This window comes from Bison bison, unplaced genomic scaffold (genome assembly GCF_000754665.1).
Source record: "Bison bison bison isolate TAMUID 2011002044 unplaced genomic scaffold, Bison_UMD1.0 scf7180017864043, whole genome shotgun sequence".
NCBI lineage: Eukaryota > Metazoa > Chordata > Mammalia > Artiodactyla > Bovidae > Bison > Bison bison.
Window position 1 is genome coordinate 3,095,871 of NW_011494615.1, and position 12,936 is coordinate 3,108,806.

A 12,936-nucleotide genomic window follows, 5' to 3' on the forward strand; every position below is an offset into this window, starting at 1 on the left:
TGATCACTCAGTCAGCCGATCCCATGACAGGCTGGTGACCGCCCAGCCGGTCATCAAGTGCCCTTGCTGACCGCTGTCCCCCAACAAAGGCCTCGGAGCAGCCCACCCGGGAGAAGGGCAAATGTGCGGCTCAGACCCTGAGGCCGGCAGGAGGTGGAGAAGGGCAGACTTTCTGAGGAAGCGGGACAAGACAGGGAAATCTGAGCAGGAAGGTGGAGGCAGGCTGGAGAGAGAGACTGTTGCTCCAGCTCCGATAGGTGCTGCAGCTGTGGGACTCTGCACGGGTTAACGAATTTCTCTGTGCCTCCGTGTCCTCACCTGCTGGTGGTGATGGTTTAGTCGCAAGTCGTATCCGACTCTTGCGACCCCATGGACTATAACCTGCCAGGCTCCTCTGTCCATGGTATTCTCCAGGCAATAATACTGGAGTGGGTTGCCATTTCCTCCTCCAGGGAATCTTCCCAATCCAGAAATCAAACCGGGCTGTCCTGCATTACAGGCAGATTCTTTACCGACTGAGCTACAAGGGAAACCCCATCACTTGTTAAGTAGAAATAAAATTAATATCCACATCAGCAGGTTGTGGTGAGCCAAGCATGTACCATCTGATGCAGAAATAAAAACTTGGCCAGCACCTCAGGTGCTCCCCCAGCATCCCTCTTCCCAGTTTCCTCCCTCCTTCCCACCCAAAGTTAACCATTATCCCAGCGTCTAACACCAGAATTTCATTTGGCCTGTTTTTTTGTATGTTATATAAATGGAATCATAGAGCATTAAAAAAAAAAAAAGTTGTGGCAAGGACTGAAAGAGTTAAAACCTGTCTGGTGCTTAGACCAGTACTTGCCTCATGTTCGAGGAATCATTACTATTAGCTATTATTGTTATTAGAGAGCAAGAAGGTGTGACAACTCCAGGAGCACCCCCCGAGCGCCTGGGGCCCTCACACTGCTCTGGAGTGGGGAGTCAAGGAGAGGGTCCTGGGAACACACTGGGGGAGACCATAGCTTCTGGGTGGGTCTGGGGAGGCCCCTGGCCATCACTTGGAGGGTGGGGTGTCCAACTTCCCAGGAACACAGATTTCCAGGGCCGCAGGTCCAGCCCTGGAGCCTCAGCCTTGTGGAATCAGGTCAGCAGCTGGAGCACTAATAGAATTTCCTAATCTCATTAGGGAGAAAATCATCTCATTGTACCGCACATGTCGGGAGGAATCCAAGTTCAAACACTTCATTACCAGGAACTCTGACTTCACCCATTCTCACTTCGGTGGGGCCCATTTGTAACCTTAAAGGGATTAGCAGGCCAAGGGGGTTATTTGAAAAGTTAAAGAGATTAGCGGGCTGTCGTCCCCTGAGGAGGCCTTCCCTGTGTCTGCCGGGCCCCTGGCGATACTCCTGCCCAGTTCTAGTCTGAAAAAAAGGCACAGTGTCGGGCACATAGTGGGTGCTTCATCAACAGGGAGAGAGCTGACCCGACCGACAGCTGGCTTTAATTGGGAGCAGAGGGTGAAGGTTTGCTTTGCTTGATATCTGAATATGTGCCTGGCCCCAAAGGCAGAGGGGTGTTAGAGGCACCTTGAACAGATTCATCTCCTTCCTTCCTCCCCCACCCCCACATCATCTCAAGGACAGAGCTAGAATTTAACCCAGGCCCCTGGCTGCCACGTGTTTATCCATCCATCCAACATCTACCCAGGACCAACCCTCTGTGTTGAATGCCAGCCAGTGTTTAAGGCACCAAGGATATGGACAGAACAGACAAGAGCTCTGACCTCGTGGAGTTGGCATCATAGTCAGGAAGACAGTAAACTGATCAATATTTCTAGGGACCAATAATGGTCATGTGATAGAAAGTCGCTAGGGGGAGGGCTGGGAATGGGGAGCTATTGGTTAGAATACACGGGGAAGTCCTCCCCGTGAAGGTAACATTAAAATTGGCCAGTAGAAGACTTTAGGGAGCCAGCCACACGTATGTCGAAGAATAGAGCTTTAGGCAGAGGGAACGGAAAGTGTAAAGGCATTGAAGGAAATAAGCTTGACATGTTTAAGGGATGAGAGGGCTGGGCAGGGCTCAGTGTGGCGGAACCAGGAATAGAAAATGACTTGGAGCAGTTAGGGTCTAGACTGTGCAGGGCCTTGTAAGCTATAGAGAAGTTTGGATGTGCTATGAATAAGACGGGGGAGAGTTGTTATTCAAAGGATTATCAGGAACTGATTTACTTTTTAAGGGTATCTTTTTCAGCTGTGTAGAGAATAGAGGAGAGAGAAGAGGCCAGTTAGGAGGCTGTTGTAGTATTTTTGGAAAAGAGATGATGAGAGCATGCCCTAGAACAGCATACTAGTCATTTCTACAATACTGCTGCGAAACAAACTACCCCCAAAGCCAATGGCTAACAGCAAGTGAGAACTCACGCTCACCTCTCTGCAGGCTGACCATGGTTAGCCTGGTCTAGGTTGACCTTGGCCAGGCAGCTGTGCCTCAGACTGCACGTGGCTGGCTCCATACTATAGATTAGGCTCGGGGATGCTCCCCTTGTGCTTGTCCTGAGCCCAAAGGGTGGCAGCTGCTTGGGGAAGCTCTTTTCCTGGAGGATTGCTGGAACACAAGGTGAATGGCACAAGGACAATCAAAGCTTCTGTTCACAGCATGCCCACTGACGTTCCCTTGGCCAAAAGCAAGCGTGTCACCAACAGGACAGGGAATTTTGCTTCAGTCACAGTGGGAGAGGAAAGAGTAAAATTTGCTGAATGAAAACCCAAACTATCACAGATGGTAGAGGAGAGAAGTTGGGAAAATTTAAGACATGTTTGTGAGTTAAGCTGGCCTGATTTGTGGATGTACTGGACCCAGGGTACTACTGCTCCACCAGCTATGTATCCCTCTCAGGCACCTCTGCTTGAAGACTTCCATGACTGGGAGCTCACTACCTCCCTAGGCAACACTTTAGGGCAATTCCACGGATCACAAAAGCTGACCTTAACTTGAGCCCAGATCAATGTATTACCCCACCCCAGGCCCTGACCCCCATCTTCCCTCTGACCCACAGAGATTATAGTGCCTCACTCTTGCACGCTGAAGAGCCCAGTGCCTTCATCAGCCCCACCTTGGCCTCACAGACTATGGCCATGCCGACATGAAGCCTCTGTGGGCCCCGCTTGGTTCTGTGGGAGGTTCTGAGTAAGCCCAGGGAATGTATGTTTTGCCCCTCTTTTCATCAGGACTCACGCTGTCTCCATTCACAGGCCTGGTTCTTTTACTTACAAAATTGGTGCAAGCTTGTTGAAAACAAATCTAACTGTGCAGAAGTCAAAGGCCCTGCCCTCCCCACACAGTCCCACTCCCCGGATACAGCCACTTTAACAATTTAGTGTGTTATCTTCCAGATCTTTTTCCTGTTTTCTCATCAAACGGTCCTGGAAGTGCTCCCATGGGAACACTCATGCAACAGCCTTGCTCTCCTTACTGTCTGTGTCAGAGTCCAGAGTTGGATTGTATCCATAACTGATTTTAACATTCTTCCTATTGATAAGTTGTTTTGTTTTTATGGTATTAGGGACAGTGCTGCAGTGAGCGGCGTTGCATATTTTTGATTGCACGTGTATAATTATTTATGAAGTTCAATTATTAGGCAAGGAACTCAGAGCCAACTGAAAATTTTCTTAGTAGATACAGCTAAGTTACCTCCACAAAAGCTCCGACCAGCTATGTCAAAGCATTGTGCTTTATGCTTCTATTAATGTCACCTTAGAGCATGGTACATATTTTTTTTTTCAGCTTCTGTATGCTCATGCCTCAAGGGAGGTTGGGATCAATTAAGACTCCCAGATCGTTTTCATATGTACTAATGTATATGAGAGCATCTGGTTAAAGAACTCAGTACATGTCGTTTCCCACCCAAGAATCACCACTAATGAGAGATGTGCAGGAAAAGAAAACAAAGGGGATAACGATTGGCGAGAGGGGAAGTGTTAACTGGGAGGGAGCTGGAAGCAGAGCCCGGTGTCACGTCAAGACCCCTATGGTGGCCCCCTGGGACCTCCCCAGCCTGAGTCTGGGGCACCTGCCCCAGGTCCAGGTGGACCCCCGTCCATCCCCAGGCTGATGCAGATCTCTCGGTTACACCCAGACCACACCATCAGAGGAGCCGGGCAGGCCCCAGACGCTGACGCCCCAGGCTCCGTGTGTAGACGGCTTCGAGGAGCCAGGAGAGCGGCAGCGAGCCCTCAGTGCAGTGAGCGTCCTCACCAGTGCCCTGGAAGGTCAGCACCCCGGCGTCATCCAAACACCGCCCTCCCCAACCCCCCGCTTCTGGTCTGAGCCATTATCCAGACCGGAGCCAGGCTCGCCCTAGCTGCTGAGCCTGCCTTGGACATCCCCACAGCTGTCCCAGACTTTTCAGTCTCTGTCGCCTGTCCTGAGTGTCTTTTCATCTGTGCCAGCTTGTTTTGTCCTGGACATCCTCAGGAGTCATGCCTGTGTTTCTTCCAAATGTCCTTGCAGCCGCCCTGCCCCATCCCAGGTGATCACTGGCCTCATCCTGTCCTCTGCCAAGTATCCCCAGGTCTGCTGGGGCCGTCCCACCCCAAGCAGGCCTGTTCTAGCCTATTCCCCATCATTCCCCATCTAGCCGAGGCTAGTCCAAGCATCCCACATCTGTCTCAGCTAGTCCCACTTTAGGCAACGCCACATCTCATTCATCCTGAGCTTGGTACCAGCCCCCTGATTTGTTCCCTCCTGTCCCATATGACTCCTGTCCCAGGCACCACCCCCACCCCCACGTCTCTCCTGACATGTCCCAGATATCCACATCTGTTCCTACCTCTTGGGTCCTGAGTGTCCTTATATCTGCACTTGCCCATCTCAGATGTTGTCTCTGCCTGTCCTCCCCCGAGGGGCCCCACATCTATGTGGGAGTGTTGTTTCCAGAGAGCCCACACCTGTCCTCATCTGTCTTGTCCCCATTTTCCCCATACCCATGCTGGCTTTCTGTCCCTGTGGCCCTCTTTTCCCACACTCCAAGAGTAAGAAGTCAGGACACAGGCCCCTCTTCCCCTTAGCCTTCCCTGGCCTGCTTTCTGTCCCCCTGTTATGCAGCAGCCCTGTCATCTGCTGAGAACGTCATACAGCTTTTCTGGAAAGTTATGTGACACAGTCAACAGAAACAAGCCAGCTCACTGGCTCTCCCCACTCCCTGCCCCCAGAGCTGGAGGAGTCTCAGCGCAGGTGTCCACCGTGCTGGATCCGTTTTGCCCAGCACTACCTGATCTGGGAGTGCTGCCCGCTGTGGATGTCCATTAAGCAGAAAGTGAAGTTCATGGTCATGGACCCATTTGCTGACCTCACCATCACCATGTGCATCGTGCTTAACACGCTCTTCATGGCACTGGAGCACTACAACATGACGACCGAATTTGAGGAGATGCTGCAGGTCGGAAACCTGGTAAGTGCCGCTGGCAGCTAATTCTCAAATGGGCATTGTGGTGTGAAGGGCTCTTGGCCAGCTGGCACAGCCCTCGTGGGTGAGGGAGGAGGGACTCAGAGCACAAAAGGGTCTTCTGAAGATAGGCATCTTTATGGAAGACGTTCTGGTAGGAGCCTCAGGATCAGCTTTCAAGGAGCTGGGCAATGTATTTGGGAAAGAGAGTTAGGGATAAAGATGCCCAAAGGCTAGAAAACAAAAGTGAGTTGAGGGGATCCTGATGTGTGGGGACATGGGGCGTGGCAGTAACGGAGGAGGAGAATATGCCAAAAAGAGGCAGTTCTCTTAGGGAAAGGATGGATGGATGGTGGGATGGAGAGAAAGGAGGAAGGGAAGGACACAGAGATGGATGGATGGATGACTGGGCGAATGAGTGAGTGACTAAATCAGACAGAGACAGATTTGAATTCTGACTCAGTCTTACTATATGACCTCAAGCAAATTACTTAGTCTCAGTAATTGGTACAGTAAGTATTTGCTGAATGTAATAAATGTAAAATTAGTATGACAATATCAAACTCAGGAAGCTAATGAGGATTGAATAAGATAATGTGTGTAATGTGCTTGGCTCAGAGTTTGATAAACAATAAGCACTCAAATGATAGCTGTGGTTATTATCTTTGTTGTTGTTGTTGAAGAGACTATCCCTGGAAGTCAGAATGTGCCAGTTCTAATTCTGATTTTTTTTCTCTTGACACCAAATCAAGTCCTAGCTCTTCACCCTAAATATGGAAAACTGAGGCCAGAGAGGTGACATACTGGACTGGCATGTGGCTCTTGTCTCCTGACCCCAGGGGACAGGGTCCTGCTGGTCCTTCTGCAGCAGATCCCAGGGCAGAGCTGCAGAGAGCCCACTGGCTTCTGGAAGGAGCTCCTGGGGTCATTGCTGAGGTTGAGTGGGCAGAGGGCTCATTCAGTCCAAGCTGTCTCCTCTTGCAGACCCAGCCCAGTCTGTCTCAGTCCCAGCTCCACAGTGGCCCCCACGGGCGGGCAGGTCTCCTACACTGTGGAGTGTGAGGATCGTTTTCCCTTATTACTTTCCATATCCAGAGCTCTAGGTAATTCTCTACAGGGTCTGTTGACATTTTTTCACAAATGTGAGTCTGTTTTGCTGTGGTTCTACTTTTCTTTCCTTCTGTATACAAACAGAAGGAAAAGCTAGCTCTCAGTCTGTAGGAGTCTCGTTGCACTATTGTGCCGGCCTTGTGTTGGGTGGTCTCCAAGTGGTGGTTATGTAGGGTTTCAGCTGAATGCAATTTTAATGGAATGTGACCATTGGGTTGGACGGAGCCATTCGTCAAGGTGATGAAGAGCACAGGTGGCTTCCCTGGACCACTAAGTTGTGATTGAATTGTGATTGTGTTAATCTTGTGGTTAGATTATTAGTAATAGGTCATGTCGTTGGATTACAGCTCTTCTTTCCTGTTTGGATAGCTTTATTGTTAGTATGTAAGATTTTAATTGTCTTGCAGTTAATATTAATATTCTAGATGGTTTAAATATTCAGTGTAAAGAAACAAAACCACAAAAATACGCATGGGTAAATAACCTTGGTGTGAAAAGAGCCTTTCTAAGCATGTCGCTGAAGACAAATTCCATAAAGGAGAAGATTGATAGATTTAACTAGCCCATTATATAAACAAAGGTAAAAGGCAAATGAAATGCCTGCTTTTAGCAATACTGTGGAGAAGAAAACCTGAGATGTCTCCAACTCCAAAACAATTAAAAATATAGCAAAATTATAGCAAATTATGGCAAAATATAGCAAATATTCTTTGACACACATAGCAAAGTTCATGAGACGGAAACAAAACAAAAATCCCCAAGTGCCAAAAACAAAGAGGGACTTAAAAACCGTAGCAGTAAACGTGGGACATCGTTCTGTAGTTGCTTTAGAGGGTGGGACGGGTGCTGATCGAGTAATTTGGGGGGCTTGGATTTCATTGATCATGCAGAGACAAGACTTGTGTTTGGGACAGTGCAAGTAGGGTTTGGAACCGAGTAGCCCCATAGGAATATGACCCTACATTCAATACAGTGGTGAACTAAAAAAAAAATCACACGTTGGCCCTGGGAAATGATAAAGAAGGAAGGTTGTCAGTCTCTGTCAGGGCTGGAGAGAGGGGCTGAAAAAAAGTGAGCCTTGGGAGCTTGTGTCTGTGAATTTGGCTTTATACAGATTTGGAGTTCGAATTTATACCTGACTGTTCCTGGAACCTGCTTAAAAAATTACACACAAAGAGACTCTAATAAGCATAGTTAACACTTGTTGAACACCTAATTTTTTATAACAACCAGTAAGGGAAATGCTATTATTATTACCCCTATTTTACTGATGGGGCTTCCCAAGTGGCTCAGTGGTAAAGAAGCCGCCTGCCAATGCAGGACACACGGATTCAATCCCTGGGTCAGGAAGATCCCCTGGAGAAGAAAATGGTGCCCCACTCCAGTATTCTTGCCTGGGAAATCCCATGGACAGAGGGCCTGGCAGGATACAGTCCATGGGGTCGCAAAAGAATCGGACACGACGCAGTGATTAAACAAAAACAACATTTTACTGATAAGGTAACAGGCAGAGTGGTCACACAGCCAGGAAGTGAAAGACCCAAGATTAAAGTCCAAGCCTTTTGTTTCTAGAGCCCGTGCTCTTCGCTAGTGGCTTACACAGCTGCGCCACAGCTCGAGCTTTGTTTCCGTCTGCCTGCTTCCAGTCCAAGTTATACTGGAGCCCTTATCAGTGTAGTAAGAGAAGAAAAAGAAGGAAGAAGGAAGGAAAACAGATCCAATGTTATTTTCTAGATTATGTTGTTGTCTAGAGAAATAATCCAAGAAAGTCTACAGAAGGAATATTAGAACTAGTAAGAGAGTTCAGCAATGCTGGTAGGTACAGGCTCAATATATTAAAATTAATTCTGCTCCAAGACACCATGAGTGATCATTTGGAGAGAGGAATTTATAAGTTAACACAATAGCAATAAAAACTGAGGAATATAGGAATAAACATAGCAGAAGATTATAAATTTGATATGAAAAATTATAAAAGCATTGAAAAACAGTTAATTTAGTGCAGCAATATGCCATTTTCATGGATGAAAGTCTGAATATTGTAGAAATATCAGTTCTGATCAAATTACACCTAGATGCTTGGTATAATTCTGATAAAAATCCTAACATACTTTTTACCCATGGGATTTGACAAGGCAGTCCTGTAATTCATATGGAAAAGTAAAGTCTGTCAAGACATATTAAGGAATTAGGTGAGGAGCTTACCCTGTGTGTGTGCATGCTAAGCTGCTTCAATCGTGTCCGACTCTTCTGCGACCCTATGGACTGTAGCCTGCCAGGCTCCTCTGTCCATGGGGATTCTCCAGGCAAGAATACTGGAGTGGGTTGCCGTGCCCTCCTCCAGGGGGTCTTCCCGACCGAGGTTTCAAACCCGCGTCTCCCACATTGCAGGCGGATTCTTTATCGCTGAGCTCCTGGGGAAGCCAGAGCTTACCCTCCCGTGTATAAAATATGTTGTGGTATTTCCATGCGGTGAAACACTATGCACAATTAGAAGGAATGCATATATATCTTTCAATATGGATAAATCTCATAAACATGATGTGAAGAATAAAAGGAACTTGCAAAAAAAAGAATACATAGGGCATGGCCCCTTTATATAAACCTTAAAACCAGGCAAAAATACTTAGAAACATGCATGATAGCAATTACCTTGGAGTCAATGTAGTTCTGTGGAGTGGGTTGCCATTTCCTTCTCCAGGGGATCTTCCCAACCCAGGGACTGAACCCGGGTCTCCCGCATTGCAGGCAGACACTTTACCATCTGAGCCACCAGGGAAGCCCAAATAGGTACCTGCAAGACTCGGTTAGGTATTTGGCTATGTTCCTCTAGAAGTGAGGTGCAGTCACTCAGTCGTGTCCGACTCTTTGCGACCCCATGGACTGTAGCCTACAGGGCTTCTTAGCTTTACCATCTGAGCCACCAGGGAAGCCCTTCCCGTGACTAACGATGCAGCGAAGAGAGCTTCCTTGGACGTGCCTCCTTGGGCAGACAAGGAGACTTTCTTAAGACTATACATATCTGACATTGTTACAGCTTGGGGTATGCGCAGCTGTGACTTCCCAGATACTGTACAACTGTTCCCTGAAAGGGCTGCACCAAATCCACGCTCTTACAGAGTGTGAGTTCCCACTGTTTCATGTCGTTGCCAACACAGAGAAGTTTATTTTTGATTCTCTTATGGGTGAGAAATAGTAACTCAATGTTGATTTAATTTGCATTCTCTGTGTGTCGTTTGTTTATAACCATCTGAAGGTCCTCTTCTGTCATTTCCGCCATCCATTCTTGTGGTTGTGTTTTTGCCACTGAGTTGTCCCTCTTCTCCGTACGGATGTGTAAGCATTCAGTATATATTCTGGATTCCATGTCTTTCCAGTTAGATACTTTTCCTAACTTCAATTTACAGTTTGTGGTAGCGATTTCACTTTGTTTACCGCATCACTTATTATACAGATATAAATTTTAATGTATGTAAATTTAGCAATCTTTTCTTTCATGGTACAAACTTTCTGTGGTGTTAGAGAAAGCCTTCCCAACCTCCAAATTTTAAATATTTCCCCCCATTTTTATTCTAGAAGGTTTAAATGTTTATTGTATTTGGGTATTGAATCCATTTCCCTGCAACTAATTAATGAATATAGTGTGGGGTAGGAATCTAAACTCATTTTCCTCCGTAGAGGTAACCATTCTTCTCAGCATTGTTTACTGAATAGTCTGTCCTTTTTCTTCCTGATTTAAAATTCCATCTCTGTTATTTATCAAGTCTCCAAATATGCGTTTCCTATTTCTGAGTTCTTAATTCTGTAGCTCTAGTCTGTTTTTCTGTATTTGCACCAATATTATAAGAAAATCGCAATGTATACAGTGCGTTTATTGCAAGGCATAAAGTACATTTATTTATGAACCACACCCCAAAAAAGGCAAACACCCTAACAGGAAAATAAGTAAAGGATATGAAGAGGCAACTTTACAAAAGGAGAAATTTAAAACATCGAAGAAATGTCCAACAAAACAACAATAAAAAACGGCCTTTGTCCTGTTGGACTGGAGAGGTGAGTGAGACAGGAATTAGCATCTTTATGGGGAAAATAGTTTTCCCATGTAGTTCATGGAATTGCTTAAAACCTATCTCTGAGGATCATTTAGCACCCAGGTGTCAGAATCTCTGAAAGTGCTTGTTGACTGTGCAATTCCGTTTCCAGAAATTTATAATAAGAAATGAATTGGACCAGGGATCATCACTGGCATTGTAAGGGCATGAGAGCAAAGCTGGATAGTTTAAGATGTGCAGAGAACAGCAGCCAGACCTGGGTTCCAGAGCCGGGTCTGCTTTGGGGGAATCTTGGGCCAGTTTCTCCATCTCTCTGAGCCTTGAGTGTCCTCATATGTAAAATGGGGAGAATAATAACTCCATAGGCTGTTTATAAGAGTTAGAGTTCAAGGATGTCAAGTGGGTGAGAGGGTGGTTATTGTTCTCTTTGGCCTCATTTATTATGACTGCTGAGATATCCAGCCCCAGCAGGGGCTTCAGATACAAACAGCTCTTCGTGTTTTACAAGCTCACTGGGATCTGACAGACAGGCTGTGAGTGTGGGCACCCACCTCCCCTGACTCCCAGCAGATGGTTCACAGAGCCCTGAGTGCTAATAGTGGCTTCCGAGGAAGTGGGAAGATTTTGCCTGCAAAGGTCTGTCTAGTCAAAGCTACGGTTTTTCCAATAGTCATGTAAGGATGTGAGAGCTGGACAATAAAAAAGACTGAGAGCTGAAGAATTGAGGCCTTCAAACTGTGGTGCTGGAGAAGACTCTTGAGAGACCCTTGGACAGCAAGGAGATCCAACCAGTCAACTCTAAAGGAAATCAACCCTGAATATTCATTATAAGAACTGATGCTGAAGCAGAAGCTCCAATACTTTGGCCACCTGATATGAAGAGCCGACTCACTGGAAAAGACCCTGATGCTGGGAAAGATTGAAAGCAGGAAGAGAAGCAGATGACAGAGAATGAGATGGTGGGATGGCATCACTGATTCAATGGACATGAGTTTGAGCAAAGTCTGGGAGATGGTGAAGGACAGGGAAGCCTGACGTGCTGCATTCATGGGGTTGCAAAGAATCAGACACTACTGAGTGACTGAACAACAACAAAACTCTCTAACCTTGGCTTATGTCTATAATGGGATCATACTGTACACATTATAAACTTACTTTTGAAACATAACACCTTGTGACTGTCCTTTCATACTAATTAAACATCTGCTGCTGCTGCTGCTAAGTCGCTTCAGTCGTGTCCGACTCTGTGCGGCCCCATAGACATCAGCCCACCACGCTCACCGTCCCTGGGATTCTCCAGGCAAGAACACTGGAGTGGGTTGCCATTTCCTTCTCCGACAGCATCGTTGTTTTTTTTTTTTTTTTCCCTGTAAGAAAAATAGTTGTGGGATATTCTACTGTACAGATGAGCCATAAAGAGTTTAACCATTTCCTTGTGATGGGCATTCTTTTGTCCCTATTAAAAACATTGCCATAATGTTCTTCTCCTGGTTCTCAAATTTATGAGCTACTTGACTCCAAGCATATTACTTAACTTCTCAGTGCCTCAATTTCCTTACCTGTAAAATGGGCTTAATGCTACTTTTCTTGCCGGGTTGTTAGGCAGGTTAAAATAAATGACTTATTCTAAGCATTCTAGCCCAGCTCTAGGCACATAGTCAAGCCTCAAGAAATGGTGGCTGATTGTTGTTACATTGAGAAAAGTCATCACATGGACAGGGAGGAAGTGGGAACAGCATGGGCGAAGGTGCTGAGCCGTGGAAGCATGAGTGTTTGTGGAAATGTGTGAATTTGGTGTGTGTGAAGCAGGGAAAATTTCCTGTGGCAACATGGGCTTGAACAAGTCTGGAGCTGGGTGGTGTCGAGGTCCACCCCAGCCTCCCCTGATCCCAGGTGCCTCCCAGAGCCGTCAGTCTTTAGCCGTCAGTGGGCTCGGTTGTTTTTGAGGCCCAGGCTGGTGGGTCATGTCTGGGAAACAGCAGAGTTGGCTGGAGTTATCGGGTTGGAGGTGTCCCCAAGGAAGTGGGCCAGGGCCGAGCAAGCACCCACTGGGATTCTGGGCACAGTCAGAGCTGGCAGCCCTGGAGGGGGACCCTCCCGGAGCAAGAGTCAGGAGGTAGGGAGACCCTGCTGCCAGAGGCTCTTTCCAGCCTAAATGTTGGGAACTCCTCATTCCCACTCCTTCCCAGGTCTTCACAGGAATCTTCACAGCAGAGATGACCTTCAAGATCATTGCCTTGGACCCCTACTACTACTTCCAGCAGGGCTGGAACATCTTCGACAGCATCATCGTCATCCTCAGCCTCATGGAGCTGAGGATGACGATGATGCTGTCGAAGATGT

At 47.0% G+C, this 12,936-nt stretch overlaps 1 protein-coding gene across 1 annotated transcript in view; it reads left to right on the forward strand.

The window, feature by feature from the left end:
• The window catches only part of SCN5A (sodium channel, voltage-gated, type V, alpha subunit), an 87,610-nt gene that overhangs the window by 30,985 nt on the left and 43,689 nt on the right, over positions 1-12,936 (forward strand). Inside the window, exons 12-14 of the mRNA XM_010835572.1 lie at positions 4,124-4,256; positions 5,199-5,437; positions 12,783-12,934. Coding sequence (XP_010833874.1) covers positions 4,124-4,256; positions 5,199-5,437; positions 12,783-12,934 — 524 coding nt within the window. The remainder of the gene's footprint in view (positions 1-4,123; positions 4,257-5,198; positions 5,438-12,782; positions 12,935-12,936) is intronic.